Source organism: Ammodytes marinus (assembly GCF_949987685.1).
Source record: "Ammodytes marinus genome assembly, chromosome: 1".
NCBI lineage: Eukaryota > Metazoa > Chordata > Actinopteri > Uranoscopiformes > Ammodytidae > Ammodytes > Ammodytes marinus.
Window position 1 is genome coordinate 31,502,569 of NC_137230.1, and position 18,414 is coordinate 31,520,982.

Consider the following 18,414-nt stretch of genomic DNA (forward strand, 5'->3'; position numbering starts at 1 on the left):
CTTTCTGCCTCTGGGTGGTTTGGTTTTCTGAAAGGGGGAAAGTCAATGTTTGAGGATTAGTGACGACAAGCATCAAGGGGAAATGGGGGATAGAGCATTGTGCTGCAATCTAACTTTATGTGTGGCAGTGGTGGCCTCTCTGACTGACTTGCTGAAGACGAAGTCCAAATACATCTGGTCCACCTCATGTCAGAAAGCCTTCACTGATGTTAAAACTTTGTTATGCTCTGATCCAGTCCTTCTAGCTCCCAGACTTGATCAGCCATTCATACTACATGTTGATGCCAGCCATGTTGGAGCTGGTGCGGTACTCCTCCAGGCTGATGGAAAAGGTATCGAACATCCCGTTAGCTTCTATTCTAAGAAGTTTAACACTTACCAACTGAACTATTCAGTCATTGAAAAAGAAGCTTTGGCATTAGTTTTGGCTCTGCAACATTTCAATGTGTACCTGGATTCTGGAATGCCAATCGTTGTATTAACGGATCATAACCCTCTTACCTTCTTGAACTCTCTGCAGAACCCTAACCAGAGGCTAATGAGATGGGCTCTGTTGTTGCAACTGTACAACTTAAACATCCGTCATATTAAGGGCACCCTTAACATCATGGCGGATGCTTTGTCACGTGCTCCTCTGTCACTTCTTGCACCTATGGCATCTCTTTTATCCTCTGCAGTCGGTTTCTCTTCCTCTTAAATTGTTCCACAGGCAAAGGTGGCTGGGGATGGAGTTGCGGAGACGGGAGAGAGGTTAGAGTCATGTTCTTTAAAAGGGGTGTTTGAATTTTTACAACTGAATTCATGAATGTTAACAGAATAGTGTACATTCATTTATGTCCTTTATTAAATTACGGGGTAGAACTCCGGTCTTATGGGGGGGAGTGTGACGGCCACAGGGTTGCCTTGAGGTGTTGTTGCTTCTAGTGTGATCTGTCTTGCAGGGAGCTGGTGGGCGGAGCCACATCACCTAGCGAGATCAGCTCACCTGAGCAGGTTTGGCTCAGGAGTCTATAAAGCAGCCCGGACAGATTGACTCGGCCCTTCCCTGGCCTGCAGCCTGCTCTTTTGTTTCCTTTATATTTGGTTGTTCACATTATTCTTTATTAAATTCCTTATGTTTATCTAAGACTATGTGTGGCCTCCCCTTTATTGTTGCAAAGCGTTGAGCCAGGTTGTAACAGGAGTAAGAGTTTAATGATGAGTGGATGGACAAATGAGAAAGGCGTAGGGCTTTATATGTCTCTACTTCCACATACTTGGACACTGTTACTCTTGTCTTATTTTTTGTTGTCTTATTTTTATGTTCGAAATGCATAAATACATTTTTCTTCAGCGTAGTTATAGGCTTACATTTTTAATGTTTTAATTGAATGCTTTGCAAGTTTTATTAACTACATTATTTGAAAACGTGTAGTACATTGCCTTGACACCAGAACCCTTGAAATTGCATTGCAGGTTACATTTTAAATGTTTTAATTTAAAGCTCAAATTAGCCAAATCTATCAGGTCATTTACCAAAGTTGACTTTCCCTTCAGTAGATCATTTCCTCTCATTAAGTAACTATTCATAATGAAATATGACCTTGGGTGTCAGACACTGTTATTATGAGAACATTTACTTCTCCTCCCAAACCGTTTGTAACTGCAAAGTGAGCTCCCTGAGGATATCAGGATGTGTTGAGTTGATGGGTCCTTTTTTTGTCAGATAAAGCCTCTTCCCACATGCACACTGTTTAAAGTCAATGTGTTTATGTAATATTTGTACATCAAGGATTCTGCAGACTCACAAATTAACTCCATATTTGCTTGTTTTTATATTTTAAAATACAATTTCTTTGAACAATTTGTCTGTTTTCACAGAAAGGCAAAATAAAAAATATGTTTTATCTTGATATTGGCAACAACCGCAAGAATGTATGTCATGCTGTAATAAGTGAGATGATTTCATGATTATTTTCTAAATACTTAAATTGTGTTACTTACTGAAAACTAAAGTTGTTTGTAATTGTAAAGCCAGTGATGAAATGTGAAAATGAACATAAGCTTATTCTTACTTATATAAAGTAAAAACACATTTTTCTTTGTCGAGAAGCCATGTTTTATTGACCAAATACATGAACCTAGGACACACTGAGACAATGGGAAACCACATGAATGTACCAGTTCTGATTCTCTGTCTCTCACTGACCGGAGCAGCCATTTGTTTAGACATAGAACTCTGAAATAGAAATATTCCTTCAAAGTAAAACAGCCGTTGACATTCTCCATTCCTCCTCATGCAAATACCCACAGTGAATACATCTAGAGGTGTCAAATGTTGAAATAAATAAATATGGTCAGTATTAATCACATTTCCTGAAAAGCTGTTTTAAAAAAAAATCATCATGAAAGAGGGTAACTGCATATTAAACAAACTGAGAAAAAAAAAACGTATTTTGAAGTTTGGACACTTCTGTGGTCACAATCCCAAAAACTATAAGAAAATAAATTAGAAATAATGACATGTTTTTCACACAATAAAGAAATAAAATCACATTTTGTGCTGAAAAAGGATAAAACATTATTGCACTCAAACATTGACTGTCACAATAGGGAAACAGCATTGTTTCTGCTAGATGGAAAAACTTCTGTTCAATTTCCTCATAGTAACACCAAATCAGTCATCATTCACCTGCATGATCACTGCAATATATTCTAGGTTACATTTTTTTTTAAATAAAATAGTGTACTGTATTCACACTGTGTATGAAATCCTTCTGTCATATCAACTGTAAATTAATAATACCGACTATGCATGATGCACAGTTCTTGTCACGTATTGAGCAATTAAAATCTGTCTGTCTTGTTCACACTATGAAGGCAACACTTTAAAAAAAGGCAAAAACAAAGGAACTACACATAGGAGCTTGGCGAGAGTCATGGAAACTAACACTTGAGGAGGATTTGTTTCCTACTGATGTGAATGCATCATCACGTGTTACAGGACCTTTTCTCCAAACCCTGATCAACAGCAGATTTTTATTTATTTATTTTTTGGGTGAGACACGGCTTGTCTTAGGGAATCACAAATACAGGTAACTATGGTAACTATCTGGCTAGACACACACACTATTAAAGATAATAGGTCCGTCAGCAATCAATGCCACTTTTCTCTCCACGGCAAAGATGTCTGCACCTGATTGTAGAGCGTGTGTTGATGCGTTAACTTTTCGTCTTTTGACCAAATATAGAAAATCACTTAAATTGTCTGCATTTAAAAGCATTGAAACAACTTCACAACTTTCAAATGCACTAAAAAGAGACAACAAACCTGTCAAGCATCAACACACGTAAACTGTGAACACACAGGCGTTGTGTATTTAAAGTGGCCTGATTGTGTTTTGTTCCCCAGGCTGTTAATTCAAACAAACCTATATTTCATCAGTGTTTACAGTCTGATTTGAGGGCTAAAAATGGCACATGGTCCATACTGTATATAGTCTGTCCAGGCATCTTCTACCAGTGTCTGGAGTCCACCAGCTCCGGCCGCAGACTCACTCTTTTCAGTGTCTCGTATCCGACCACCATGACGATGGCAGTGGGAGTGGATGAGATGATGCGGGCAGACAGTCCTTTGGTCAGTCCCCAGCCACCCTCCTCTTTGATCAGCTGCCTGAATGTCTCGATGACTGAATTCCTCCCTTCAACCTAAAACACAACAAACCTATATAATTACCGGTACTGGGTAACCACAAACCAGTATCACAAAGGTTTCATTAATTATGTTGATTGAATTGGGTTTTTGTTTTCTATACAAAGTGATAACAACAAGTAAAACTTTCACCAGAATATAACCTTTCCTTTCTTGAAGTGGACTGGAAAAGCTTGCTTGACATGTCAACATATGCGAATTACAATAGAGTCCTATGGTGACCTTGCAATTGATTATTAATGTTTATTGGATCAGCTATTAAGAAATATCTACCTAAACATAACAGACTGTGCAACTTAGAGCTCTTTTTATGACGGCTTTCTCCACATCTTTAAACAAATCCCATCTCTTGATGCTTTGAGCACCATATGATAAATGCCACTTGTCTCTATGCACCTGGCAATAGGCCAAACATTAGAAAATTAAACAAAACTATTTTTCCTTGCTGTAAATCATTTAACATAGCGGTTAGACTCTACACCCTTCCTGATAGATGTAGAGTAAAGTGTTTACCTGCACTCTGGCTCTGACCACATCCATTGGGTTAGTGATGCTTGAGGCAGTAGCAGCGGCCAGCGGTCCGGCCATGCCTTGTAGAAGCAGATGAGGGCAGTCACTGGGAGCCAGGTTAGAGAGTTGCTCTGTGGAGAATTGAACAAACAATAAATAAGGATAAAACACATAGCAAAGGACTGATTAAAGTCATTCTCATTACAGATCTACAAATGCATTGGGTAGGATAGATAGATAGATAGATAGATAGATAGATAGATAGATAGATAGATAGATAGATAGATAGATAGATAGATAGATAGATAGATAGATAGATAGATAGATAGATAGATAGATAGATAGATAGAGATTAGTGCTTTTCTTTTCTTGTGCTTTACTACTTACAAAGTATGAGTTCCAGTCACTTACCGGCATAAAAGTGATAGAAAGGCCACCAGACAGCGCTGTTTGGGATGTAAGTGAGCAGAGAAGCCACGTATCCCCTGTAGAAGCCCCGCAAACCATCGGCAGCAAAGATCTGACCTATAATGTTCCTGGTTTGACCAAAGACTTTTTTGGACTTTCCGGACTCCAAGTTAATCCTAAAGCGACTGAGGTGCTGCCCTTGTCCCTGCATCATCAGCTGCTGGGAGACGATGTCGATGGGAACGGTGATTGTCTGAGCCACCAGCGAGGCCGAGCCGCCCGCCACCAGTGACTTGATGGTGTTGTCCTGCGAATACTGGGAGACGTGCTTCCTCACCAGCTCGTAGGTGGTGATGTAAGCCTGACCTGAGATCAGCGTGAAGGTGTTGACCATGAAGCCGCGGTAAAGCCCCCGCACGCCCTCCGACCGCAGGATCTTGAAGAAGGCGTCAAAGGTTCCGTTGTAGAGGGACGTGCCGCGCTGCACCTGTAAGCGGGTGCGAATGAGCGTCGCCGGGTAGACGGTGGCCCGGATGGTCATGGTCATGAACACCCCGAAAGAGTAGAACTTCCTCTTGTCCAGGTCCTCCCATTCTATGATCTGGATATTCCGTTTCTCGTGCATCCTGCCCAGTCGTATGTGCAACCCCCCTCATCAGACTGATTCCTCCCTGAAAGCGTAAACAACAGTAAGGTCAGCAGAATACTATTTCACTAAGCATGGGTGGTGTTCATTGATGACCTTGGAAATTGTAGTATGACATTTACGAACACAACATGTGAATAGTTTGACATCTAGTGGTAAACTGAGCAAACTTCACTTTACAATGTGTCAATCTGCTTTGCAACCACTTCGGTAGGATTTCTGAATGCCCTGCTAGAAGTGCGATTTGCTTGAAGTGCTGGTGACTTCAAGCAAATCCTATATTGTTTTTGCTCATCGATATGAAACACTGGCCTAATATAGGAAGACATAAATCTATCTCTGAAAGATGAAAAACCTATACTGCCTCTCTGTATGTCTCCATATCCCTCAACACTATTGTCTACAAACCAAATCATCTGCCACATTTATCTTATGAGAGAGAATAGATTGTTCTTAAACAGAAAAATCCATCATATAATACAATTGTTTGAAAACACAGACTCCAAGGTTAATCTGCTGTAATTATCTCCTAATAATATGAGATTACAGCCCCCTGAAGTCAAGTGATGTATGATTATATCACCAGTGTATTTCTGAGTGAGAGTTCAAAGGTCATGCTGAAGCATTGGATTTGTCTCACCTCACGCTAGCTGCATTAAAGAACCAAGGCGCTTTGGTAACAACAGTGAGGCGTGTCGGTGTTATTACACATGTCAACACTAAACTAACAGCTAAACATCATTAGCCTCACCTGTTTGTTATTGACACTGGTCAGAGGACACAGTGTCCCCCGGTGTGAAGCAAAGAGAGAGCCGTCGCTGTTAGCTAACAAGAGATATGACCCAACGAAGTAAGACAAACACAGGGGGTGGTAATGAAAATGTGTCCCTGCCGTCGCCTGCTGGATGTGTTCCGCTTGTGTAAGCTGACAGCGAGCTAGCCCTAGCGTTAGCACTGATGATACTATGATTTTAAGCAGCCAGGCACTTACCTATTCGGACAGATGTTTATCACAAAACCATGTCCGTGGGTCAGACTTGAAACATCATGTTATAGAATGTGCATTTCTTCTTATCGTCATTCAGCTGCGTTCAGATATTGTAACAACAGAAGAGTTTAGCTAGCTCCCCTCCTAGCTGGTTAGCTAACAGTCACATTCCTTCCTGTTCCCATTCCCATTCAAACGCCCTCTCGAACGATACCGCGTTCGGCGTCTGCGTGGGACCGTGACGTCACGCCGCAGTGCCTTCTGTCTTATTTTACAGCCTAGATAAGACCAATCAAGACTTGATCAATAGCTTGCCTGCAAAAATTACCTACTTAAATAAATGTGTCCTATAAACAGGGAACACTGTTTCACCCTATTTCAGTTTTTTTTTTTTATCACCAATGAATGTTAACAGGAACTTATTGCTTTTTTTTCTGGAAAAGAAAAATGTTGAATTGATAACCAAACATCTGTTATTTCATATAAAAATACTGGTATTGATAAAAATGAATTAATAATGGTTAAAATTCCAAAAGGCTCAAGGGGTTCACAAACTTTCAGGCAGCACTGTACCTGAAGATATTGGGCTGAATTAAATGTGTAGTTTTTTTTCACTGGGGCACAGCAGACCAACACTGCGGCACGTGCCCCAGTAAAAGGAGTCTAGTAACGGAAACAAGTGTGTGAATTGGTGTGCAACGCTTAGGGAGGAAAATGATTGTACATAATGCAGATGTGACATTCAAAATGTCACATCATGAATAAATGTCTCAGATGGAAAGACTAAAGAGAAGAAAACAGATTCAAAAGTCAGAGTTAATACTTCTTTTTTAAACCTATAATGTTTCTGTCACAGGGAGAACGTTGAATTCCACCCTCCATGAATGTTTGATCTGAGGCAATACAATTACGTAAAATATTTCTGAAACTGCTTTGAAAAACTGTGAGACTATGCTCTCAATATTATGTTTTTATCAACACGTTTTAAACCTTGCATGTTATTTCGATCATTCCCCAATTAGTTATAGCAGAATGTTCTTTATATATATTAAATATATATATATATATATATATATGTGTATACAAACTGTAATTATTATTTTTTTAGAGCTCTTTACAATATTTATGGATTTTTGAATGACTATTTAAAACTATTTTATTTTGATAATTTTTTCCCCAAGCAAAACATACAAAGTGCTTCATAGAATAATTAATATATATATAAAAAATAATAATATATATATTTGATTGTTGAATATAGCATAAACAAACTAAACTTGAGCTGGGCTGGAAGCTGCGTTACCCCCATCTGACCACCAGGGGGCGGTAGTTCACTAACGGACCTGGACCGGAAGCGCGGTGCATCATGGGACTTTTAGTTCTCTGTGGAGGTCGGTGGGCTTGATAACACCGCGAACAACAAAACAAGACAAAAACCAGCGAAAATAAAAAAACAGCCTCGGTTTCAGAATAACTAAACGCTCCGTATCCTTTGAGTCGCGGTGAAATTCGGTGGATTGAGTCGCCGCACGAAGAAAAGCGTATCACTTTAGGTGGAAAATAAACAGGAAGTTGTTAGCGTTGTGGGACGTGTAGTTCCGCTTGCTTGCAGGCCACTGTGGGCTTAATAACAAACGCGTAGAATAACGAAAAAAAACAATATTATAAAGCCAGAAGTAGGAGAATAAACAACACCTTATAAAGGTAAAGTTGATCAGAAAAGCGTGTGTGCAGCCTAGAACATGCCCGGGTTTACGTGCTGTGTGCCCGGCTGCTACAACAACTCGCACCGGGACAGGGACCTGCGCTTCTACACGTTTCCCAAAGACACTGCGCTGCGGGAGCAGTGGCTGAGGAACATCTCTCGCGCTGGGGTGAGCGGCTGCTTCAGCACCTTCCAGCCCACCACGGGCCACCGGGTCTGCAGCGTGCACTTCGCTGGCGGAAGGAAGACCTACAGTATCAGGGTGCCTTCATTGTTCCCGCTACGTGGAGTGAACGAACGTAGGAGCCGGCGGGGCAGAGGCAGAAAGGTGTCCACGGGGTCCGCCGTGGTGGTGCCTACTAGTGCCCCCACCTCCGGGGTCGTCTTAACCACCACCAGCATACTTGCCAACACTGCAGAGGGAGGAGACGGCAATGGCACAGGTGTTTTATACCTGTGTTTTTATTACTCAGAACTTTTTTATAACTTTCAGTATTTCATGAACTGTAACTGTGAATGAAGCCCATGTAAGCCCAAATCAAGAACATCCTTCTTACTATGTAATTGGGGAGTTAGTTGCATGATAGTAAGCATCTGAAAGAGTAAGCAATAATTATCAATCTAAATTAAATATATTGTCATTTCAGTTATAAGTTTGATAAACTTTACAGAAATTTGGTTTAGATGAGGCTGGCTATGCTCTAGCTCTTATTACACAATAAGTGCATAATATAATTTATATTGTATGTGTGAAGATGAATTGTGGCAAGTAAGTTTTTCTGCTGCAGTGGCAACGGTTTGCAGTGTGAATGCAGTAATTCTATATCTTGTCTAATGTCTTATCTTGATGCAGGCGGCGAGGTGGCTGAAGACAGCATCACGGTGGTGCAGATCGGTCATAACGGGGAGTACCTGGGCACAGCGCGGCTGCCCGCGGCCACCGAGAGGACCTGTTTCACCGCGCCCTTGGATGAGTCTGACATCACCGCTGAAGAGGCCACCGTGGAGACAGAGTCCACTCTGTTGAACCAGACGCCCGTGCAGTATGTCAGCGTCACCAGCAGCCCCCTGGATCACTCCTACTCGCTGACCACGGGCACCACCTCCGCAGAGCTGCTACGCAAACTGAACGAGCAGCGTGACATCATCGCTCTGATGGAGGTGAAGATGAAGGAGATGAAGGCCACCATCCGCACGCTGCATGTGGACGAGGCCAAGCTGCAGGAGGAGCTACGGGAGCGCGACCGCCTGCTCTACGGGAACTCTGTGGCCTTCAGCATCAAGAAGAAAATCTGATGCTTGATCGGTGGACACACACCTTCTATTAGGTTCATCATGTGGAGACGACCCCGTTACAGAGACACTCGAGACTAAAGGTGGAGCCAGCCATTCTGGAGGACGCTTGCCGTCATAATCACTTTTTGTGGAAATAAGTGAATATTTCCACATGATCGGCCACCTGTCTGTACTCTGTGTGTATGCTGAAAAAAAAAGTGTTATTAATCTGTTTTATAGATATGTAAACAAAGGGGAGCAGACCAACCCACCATAGCTAGCAACATGTCTGTTTACATAGCCTAGGCTGTGTATTAACCCTGGAATTTTTTTCAGCACACACACGCACACACACACACACACACACATACACACACACACACACACACACACACACACACACACACACACACACACACACACACACACACATTTACACACACATACATAGTACGGGCAGGTAGCAGATTGTGAGGATATTCATTGATTTTGATCAAAAGTGATTTTGACAACATGTGTTCTCTAGAATCGCTGACCCTACCTGAACGTGGCGCTCAAAGACAGCAGATCCAGCCCTATTTTGTATAATACTGCGAGCGATGACAATTTATTTTCAACAAGTAGAACAGATTTTTCGTAGGCCTTGTGTAAAAAAGATGTCTGGTTAGTTCTAGTAGCTTATATTAGCCTAATAATAACGTTATGCTGATAACTTAGAAACATGCAAAGTCTACTACTGACCTTCAGCCCAAATACAAGTTAATAACACATGTTCCATTCATTCAACAGACTCACAGGTTAGGCAGGCTAACACATTCATAACCAGACTGATCAGGAAGATGCTCAAACATGCAAATACTGCCTTGTTGCATAGAAAGTTTTTCTTTTACACTGTTTTTATCTCCTGACTTGTAGATTTAAATGAGGAGGTTGTTGCAGGAAACATCGTATGACAGATTCTGGACTTTAATGTAAAGTATCCAAAGGATTTCTGTGTGAACAAAACACTATTTTTGACGCTTGTTTGGTGTAAGTCAGTTAATTAAAAACCTGCGTGACTTTATCTGAGCTGCCCCCTTTAAAGGGACATTATGATGTTTTGCCTTTATCTCTGTTGCTAAAGACATTTTGTGCAACCGAAAATAAAACTGACTTTGAATTGGAATTGGAATTCCTTAAAACTTGAAGGATGATTCTTTGAAGTCATGCATTAAGTTACATTTGTTCAGCTTTTGTTTTTATGAAATCTGAAGTGCAAATGAAAACATTTTGTCAACATGATTTCTGCAACTTGAACATGTAGTTTTCTTTGTGATTGATTTATTGATTTAATGTTCCTGTTTGTGGTCCAGAGTTTGTAGACAGGCTGCTTTTCTCTCGTCCTGTTCATGACTGTTTTATTCACTACAGGATTTGACATACATTTCAGACTTTTTGGACTTGGTCCGACAGCTGTGCTCTGCTCTCATTTTTGAAGTAAATTTCCTTTTGAAATAGTGCTGATTCAGGCTGAATACTTTTTTTCTCATCTGGGAGGAACTCTTATTTGTATTCCTTTAGTAGTAATATTTTTTCAAATTGAGTTGTGCAGAAAGTAATAAAATCTGATTCATATGAAATCCTCAATCATAAAAACTTTGGATGGGAACAAAGCCTACGTTGCTGCCTTATTGTATTCACCTGTGTACCTGTACACAGGTAAAGGTTATCAATGCATTTTGTGTATTTATTTGTCTTTTTCACAGATCTGATAGAACATACTGACTTGCACTAGAAACATTAGTGTGTCACTGTCTTCTGCAGGTTGAACTGTAGTCACATGTTGCAGTATGATCTTTCCCACTCTAGATGGCGTCCTGATGAAAGCCTGAAGAGTAGAGCTTTGGCAGCTGTGTCTTTGGCCTAATTTGCTTTATGTTTGTATGTGTGTGTGTCTGTGTGTCTGTCTGATGGCAGCTTGGATGCTCATTTGCCTGATTGTCGCCCGTATTAAGGCTCTGACGTGTCGAATGTTGAAGCCGTGGTGCAGGCAGCTGCTCTAGTAATGTGTAGTTTTAAACACCTATCGTGATAATGACTGACATGAAACAGAGAAAGAGTGAGAGACGGAGGGATGGATAGAGAGATAGAGAAGGACCCAGATCCTAAGCTCATCTGGATTTATTTGTATTTATTTATTTTTTTGAACTCCCAGCAGTGTTACATAATGCCTTTAATCCAGTGCTGTCCATCAAACTTACACGGCAGAGCCCTGTCTTCCTTTTTTCAATGGCTGCTCCGGTTTACTACGACATATTTACATTCAGGCCAAACAACAGCTCCTCGTGTCGCATTGTCTCGTCCTTTGAGAGGAATTATGTGATGTGAATGAAGAGAAAAAACATTGAAGCGTGATCCTGTAATCCAGTGTTTGAGATAAGCAGCAGAAAGTGTATGATTTTATCTCGAAAATATAATATCTTAACGAAAATATGAACCCTAGTCTGTCCTAGTCTTAGTTTTGTGATCTTGAAGATTCTATTAGCTGTATGAAAGTCTTATTCTTACTTGAGAATTTGTTTGGTCTGCATTTTCATAACACACATACACAAACGAACACGCAAACACATACATTACTGACACATTTAAAGGGTTGATCTATTTAATCCTCATTAAAGTTATAGTGCATAACCTCTGTCGCCCTCATGAGGAATTCTTAGTAATTACAACAACACGGTTTGCGCATTTATATGATGTAATCCTTCGGTGATCGCACATGGATTTTAGACATTCTGCTGTAATTCCAGTTTTTTTCTTAGCCGTAGAATCAACAACTGAAAAATGTATTGGGCACTTGTTGGGTTTTTTCCAAGCTCCTGTCCTCCAACACAAGTTTGTAAAAGAGTTATTTCGAGCCGAACAAGTTTGTGTCAACTCGTTGGCTTGGATGTAACCGACATTCATTTACATGAAAAAGTTACACACTATAGCTTTAAAAATGGCATGACACAAACATACTGCGGTTTTTACTTGATCGATGCTGCGCACATCTGTGAGGTAAGAATGTATCAAACGCTGACGTATACTGAGCTCATACAGATGTTTTGACAAAGGGCTCCATGTTTGAAAAATCTCCCTACGTCAGTACGAATGTATTGATTTAGACAGATTATTCTGCGGTTAATGGTTGTTTTAAGCCGGAGATTAACAATGGGTTACCATTTCTCCTGTGTCAGTCTACAGATGTGAACATGGACTTATCCTAATGCACAGTGTGGGTGTGAGCCATCTGTGGGTGGATGGGCGGACGTGGAGCAGCGGATTTGGAGGAGGAGGGGGATGTAAGACGGAAGCTTAAAGGTGGAGTCAGCGATTGTGGAGAACGCTTGTTGTCAAAAACACATTTGTCAAAATCAGTGAATACCTGTCTATACTATGTGTGCGCTGAAACAAAATCTGGTGTTAATAAACAGCCTAGGCTCTGTAAACTGGTATGTAAACAATGGGTACGTAAACAAAAGGGGCCCATCATAGTATAGAGGGTAATGCCGTTTACAGAGCCTAGACTGTGTATTAACACTATTTTTTTCATTGCACACAGTACATTAAGGTATACAGATAAGGAGGAGATATTCACTGATTTTGACAATAAGTGATTTTGTCAAAAAGCATCCTCCAGAATCGCTGACTCCACCTTTAAGTAAGGTCAGTTTAGAGTAAGGTCGATTAATTGCATTTCCTCATCTAAATAACAGGGTCTGCGTATGTGTTCATCTTTAGTTTGAACTGTTTGACACATCACAGCATATATAACAACACTAATACAATCCCCTGCTGAACCTCAGAGCTGTATGCCTCTCTCAGGGCACATTGATGCTATTCTCAGAGGGCGTCAGCATCTATGTTGGATTCCCAGGTGAGCTGGATTCCTACATCCGCTCTGGGACATTATCCATCTGTCCACATGGAAAAAAAATAAAAATAAATCCTTCTGCCAATTCAGAACATGTTCCCTTCTACTATTATATGTGACAAACTCATTGTACTTCAATTTTTTGCAGCAGAAACATGGAAATGTATTTGTATGTGATCACCAGTAAACTGTAAATCTTTAATTTTCATTTCATATTATAAATGTTGGAAAATACTTAAGACCGGAAATGAGAACGCTCTAATCCAGTGATGCTGTCATTGGTCTGCTGCTTTCCAAGCCCTCCACATCCACACACACACACACACACACACACACACACACACACACACACACACACACACACACACACACACACACACACACACACACACACACACACACACACACACACACACACACACACACACACACACACACACACACACACACACACACACACACACACACACACACAGCATCCTCTTACTCCCAGTGATGCCTCTGCCTCCACACACAGTTAATCCAGCAGGGTTGTATGTCTCTGTGCATTGCTGTACTTTTGCAATCCGATGAACTCCCGACCGATGTCAGAGCACATCATATTTTAAAGCAGGACATTTTTTCTACATTACTTTTTTTGGATTTACAGTGAAGCTTCACATCAGAGCCTCTGGTTCAGAGGTGGGACTGTAGCTCCACGGGACAAACCATGAAGTCCCAACAAGGAGCTGCTGCAATGCTGCTGCCCATCGCACTATGCCTCAGTAAGCATATGTCTGTACATTGTGTGTGTGTGTGTGTGTGTGTGTGTGTGTGTGTGTGTGTGTGTGTGTGTGTCTGTTCTTTTCACTGTACATATAAGTTTCGTGGGGAAATACCTTTGCTTTTGCCTTTTCGGTTCAGTTATTTTGATGTGTGTGTTTTAGTCTTCTCTTCAAACTGGACTAAAGTAGAAACTCAGGGTGATGGCAAGTGGCATGACAGTAGTTTTATGAAACAAAACAAACATAAAGCTCAATGTAGATAAGATGGATGATAACAGACGTTCCATTCAGCTTTCCTGAAACTGAGGAGAGAAAGGTTTTACAATTGCACTTACCTTAATGAAATCCTCACTGACCCATCATGTTATGATTGTCTCTCTCTCCTCCTGTGTGTGTGTTTGTGTGTGTGCGTGCGTGCGTGCGTGTGTGTGTGTGTGTGTGTATGTGTTTGTGCATTCAGTGTGCAACATCATGTATTTACCTGTTATTCTTCTCTCTATAATTGTTCAGTGCATTTCATGTTTGTTGGTTTTTCCAGTAAATGAATCTGCGCAGAACAAAACAACTATTTAGGAATGTCACACTTGTGGTTGTGAGATTGACAACAACGACAGCTTGTTACTCACGTGGACATTCTCTAAAGAACATCACAAAATCCTGCAAAAAAAAACTGGAGTTAATAGGAAAGAATGCAACAACAACAACAAAACAGTCTTAAATATATTTATATATGAATAACAAACTCCTCGGGTAGAAAAACTTAATCAAATCCAACATAAAGGAAATCTACTTAAAATAGCACTGTAACAAATGTTTATCAAAGAGAGTTGATGGTTTCCAAAGATTTGACTTTTTCAGGTAGAAGTTTCTTGTGGTTGCAAAGGTTGGCTGCTGTATAAACTGTATGACTGAACGTATATGGACATTACTATCCCCTTTAATTACAATGAGGGAGGAATGTTAATGCTACATCAAACAGTTGATGCTTCCAGTCTTGTGTGCACTCTGTCCTGATATGCTCCCAATAAATGTCTGACTTTGGTTAGTGGTTCAGGGAAGGCTTAACCCCGTCCAACACCTTTATTACAATACGTTGGGTGTAATCACCTGCTCTAGAGGCTGAATGGGAGCAAATCCCTGCAGCCAGGATCCAGTATCTTGACACCAGAATAAAGGTTGATAGAGAAACCCATTAATACTAATGGTTTTGGAGCGACGTTTTTTTTAACAATCATCGACCATGTGTTGTGTCTACATACTAAGGCTACTTCTGGCTCATGAAACCATTCAAGCTAACCCCTGCTCACACCTGTGTTTTCCTCTGGGCCGATGGTGCCATGCCATATACGGCTAATTATTTAGACTCAATAATCCGACACATTTCCCATTTGACCAAAAGGCCATCGGTCCGACGTTCTGTTATCCCGAAAAAACAAAACCCATAGTTGGATTTGTTTTTTCATGTTAAGAGAGAGAGAGAAAGAGAGAGAGAGAGAGAGAGAGAGAGGGGGGTGTCTGTATTTATTTCATTTGTGCCATATTGGCTTCTTTTATGAAACAAAGCCACATAGTTTATACCTCAAAATACATTGGAAATATGTCTTGAGTATTGAGCTGTCAGAATAATTGGCCATTGAAACTAAGTGCAGTCCTCAATACCAACTTTCACCTCAAAGTCTTTTTGTTCCAGTTCAGTGTTTAAATATTTTTCCAGGAACTCTTCAGTGAAGACTCAATCAAATCCCAGAGAGGACATGTTATCTCTGAGCCGAGCGATGGCCTCAGGGCAGTCCCCATGTGGTCTCATAGTCCTTCAGTGAATTTGGCTTTGAGGAGGAATAATCCCTCCAGATGAATGGAATACAACGTATTTCTGTATTTGTTTTAATCCTTCTAAACATATAAACATTGTGCGTCAATCCAGAAGATGAAAATAATCTACTGATTTTATTTCTATCTCTCTTCCACAATGTGTTGAATTCCTTCTACACGCACATGCACTTCTACAAACTGACAATATACACACACATGAATGATGAGGTTAACATATATTTCTCTTGTCCCTTCTCTAAACCAGGCCTGGTCTCTGTGTGTTATGGAGCAGCACTTCCTGTTCAATGCGGCTCCATCTACAAGAGTTTTGCTCAGTGTTTACTCTCACTGGGAGACAGTCTGGTGGAAACACAGAAAGACCCGAGCACGCAGGACATTGATGCAATCTGCAGGTGAGTGTGTGTGTGTGTGTGTGTGTGTGTGTGTGTGTGTGTGTGTGTGTGTGTGTGTGTGTGTGTGTGTGTCAATATGGTTACCATTGCGTGACACCTTGTCTGTCTCGACACAGCTTTTCTCAAAATGTTAAATGTATAATCCTGCTCTAAAGCTAAAGCTGCTCAAATTAATAGTCGTAGTGATGGCAACGTCAGTCGCTCAGACACTCTGGTCCAGACTGAAATATTGAAATAGTATAGAAGCCCCGTTTTTCAGAAGATGGATCTTACTTGTTTAGCCGATCCCCTGACATATTGGGCTTTTAGTGAAATGTCACAATAGCTATGGATGGATTTAAGGACCAATATCGGTTTATGTGTATTTTCAAGAAACAATAAAAAATGTATAAAAGTGCAGTGGAAACAATTCATGACAGATGGTGACTTAAAGGGGCAGTACATCAGATCTGTGTGGAGTGATAAGCAGACCTTTTTCAAAGGAAAACCTGACACAGACATATTTCCATCGTGTTTTTCCTCAATTATTTTGCCCAGTTTGACAGCACTCTCTTCTTCTGCTATGGTTTAATTGCATAACGGCTTGAAAATCAGAACCACCTGCTGCTGTTCTTGATAACCAACTTCTGATAATGTCATGACTGCTAACATGGCTGCAATGGATGGTTGTGGTAACAAGCCTATCACCAAACTCTTCAGTTTGTCGCATTGTCTTGGGTTTAAGGGCCACTAATGTATTGTTTTGGTTCAGACTCATCCGACTCATCAGCGTTTTTTTCATAGATGCAGCAGGTAGATCATCTCTCTATAAAAAAAACAATAAAGGTGAAATGTTCTCCTGCTGCATTTTTGCCCGATTAGCTACACATTTTGTGTTCTAAAAGTGATCAATAAACATGGCTGGAAAGTTAAGAATTTAAACTTCTCATGCTCCCTTAATGCTGTTCAGAAATGGTATTTGTTGCACATGTGACCCCATTCCAACAGTGATGTCACAGGGTCCTTCAGTACACATGCGTATCACTGAAGCAATGTTAAAGCAACAGAGGTCGACAAGGTAACATTTTACAATAAGGGTACATTAATTAACTGTTAGTTAATGCTTAATAAAGGCCTAATTAGCATGTACTGAGCATTACCTAACTGTTCATAAATGATGCTTAGTAAATGCTTAGTAAACGTAAACTAAGCATTAACTAACTGTTATGCTTAGTTTATGCTTAACTAAGCATTTGTTAATGAAGCATTAACTAATCCATAACAAATAATAATTAACACTTACTGAATGCTTAATAGGCATTAACTACGTATTCACTAACCATTAATAGCATTAACTTAGCATTAACAGGTAGTAAATGTACCCTTATTGTAAAGTGTTACCGTCAACAATAACAAGGTGTTCAGCAGTGTTAATTAGCCTACTTGTACAGTATATAGCCTCATCACTGTATTATTGTAGTAGGTATAATGTAAGCCATTCCAGTTCTCCATACAACACTGACTTCTCCTCGTGTCCTGGTTTCCTCCAAGGTCCTGGAATGCGTTCCACGTTTGTGCCAACTCAGCTCTGGTCGGTTGCCCCGGAGACGCGGCGGCCGTGTGGCAGTCTCTGAGACAGGAGTCCAGGAAGACGCAGTTCTCTGGTAACCTGTACGACATGTGTGCCAGCCGCAGCACGCTCCCTCCCAGCACCCTGCCCTCTGCGCCCCAGAGCCCCCCAACCAACGACCAAACCAACCAGGAGACTCTCAAGGGACACACACACAAGCACAGCCCGCCACTGGCCTCACTGCTGCTCCCTGTGTGTAGCACCATGCTAATTCTGCTAAGGAGTTAGGCAGTTTATTTAACAAAGCTGTTCAGTTATTTAACCAGCTCTGTTAATCAGCATGATGGCAGATGGATGTCCTGCTCCATCCTGCCATCCAAGTCATGATTACATATTGATCCTAAAAATACATTTAAAAAAAGGGGATTTTTAATATCTGGATCACAATGATTCAATGAAACATTTGGTTCAGTGTTTTTTTACATGGACAATGAGCTGCATCTATTTAGACATTAAAGACATTTTAATTATGATTTTTACAGGCAGTTCTCTAAGAAATGTTTCTTTTATTTTGACGAGAACATATTATACACACACATACTTGCAGCTGTGTCACTTAAGACTAAGAGTTTCATTGATTGGTGACAAAATGTACATTATGCACTCAGGCTTGGTCAAGCTTTTACAGGCTGGAGGGACAGAGGTAATGTTGGTTGAAAAGTAAAGAACCTCCAACTTAGCTGAAAAATATCAGTTCTAAG

General features: G+C 40.7%; 3 protein-coding genes across 3 annotated transcripts; 2 read left to right on the forward strand and 1 right to left on the reverse strand.

The window, feature by feature from the left end:
• Positions 1-2,138: 2,138 nt before the first annotated feature.
• On the reverse strand, positions 2,139-6,420 carry slc25a44b (solute carrier family 25 member 44b). The gene is made up of 4 exons (XM_080025282.1): positions 6,247-6,420; positions 4,613-5,280; positions 4,205-4,332; positions 2,139-3,687 (listed from the first exon to the last, which is right to left on the reverse strand). The coding sequence occupies exons 2-4, from the start codon at positions 5,232-5,234 to the stop codon at positions 3,496-3,498; spliced, it is 942 nt and encodes a 313-aa protein (XP_079881408.1). The 5' UTR covers positions 5,235-5,280; positions 6,247-6,420; the 3' UTR covers positions 2,139-3,495.
• Positions 6,421-7,669: 1,249 nt separating this feature from the next.
• Positions 7,670-10,742, forward strand: thap11 (THAP domain containing 11). The gene is made up of 2 exons (XM_080025361.1): positions 7,670-8,391; positions 8,802-10,742. Exons 1-2 carry the CDS (start codon positions 7,986-7,988, stop codon positions 9,242-9,244), a joined length of 849 nt encoding a protein of 282 aa, XP_079881487.1. The 5' UTR covers positions 7,670-7,985; the 3' UTR covers positions 9,245-10,742.
• A 3,082-nt stretch (positions 10,743-13,824) lies between these two features.
• On the forward strand, positions 13,825-17,941 carry LOC307262423 (neuritin-like protein; the record flags this gene model as incomplete). Its single annotated transcript, XM_080043302.1, has 3 exons — positions 13,825-13,879; positions 15,957-16,104; positions 17,635-17,941. The coding sequence occupies 3 exons, from the start codon at positions 13,825-13,827 to the stop codon at positions 17,939-17,941; spliced, it is 510 nt and encodes a 169-aa protein (XP_079899428.1).
• Between the last annotated feature and the right edge of the window lie 473 nt (positions 17,942-18,414).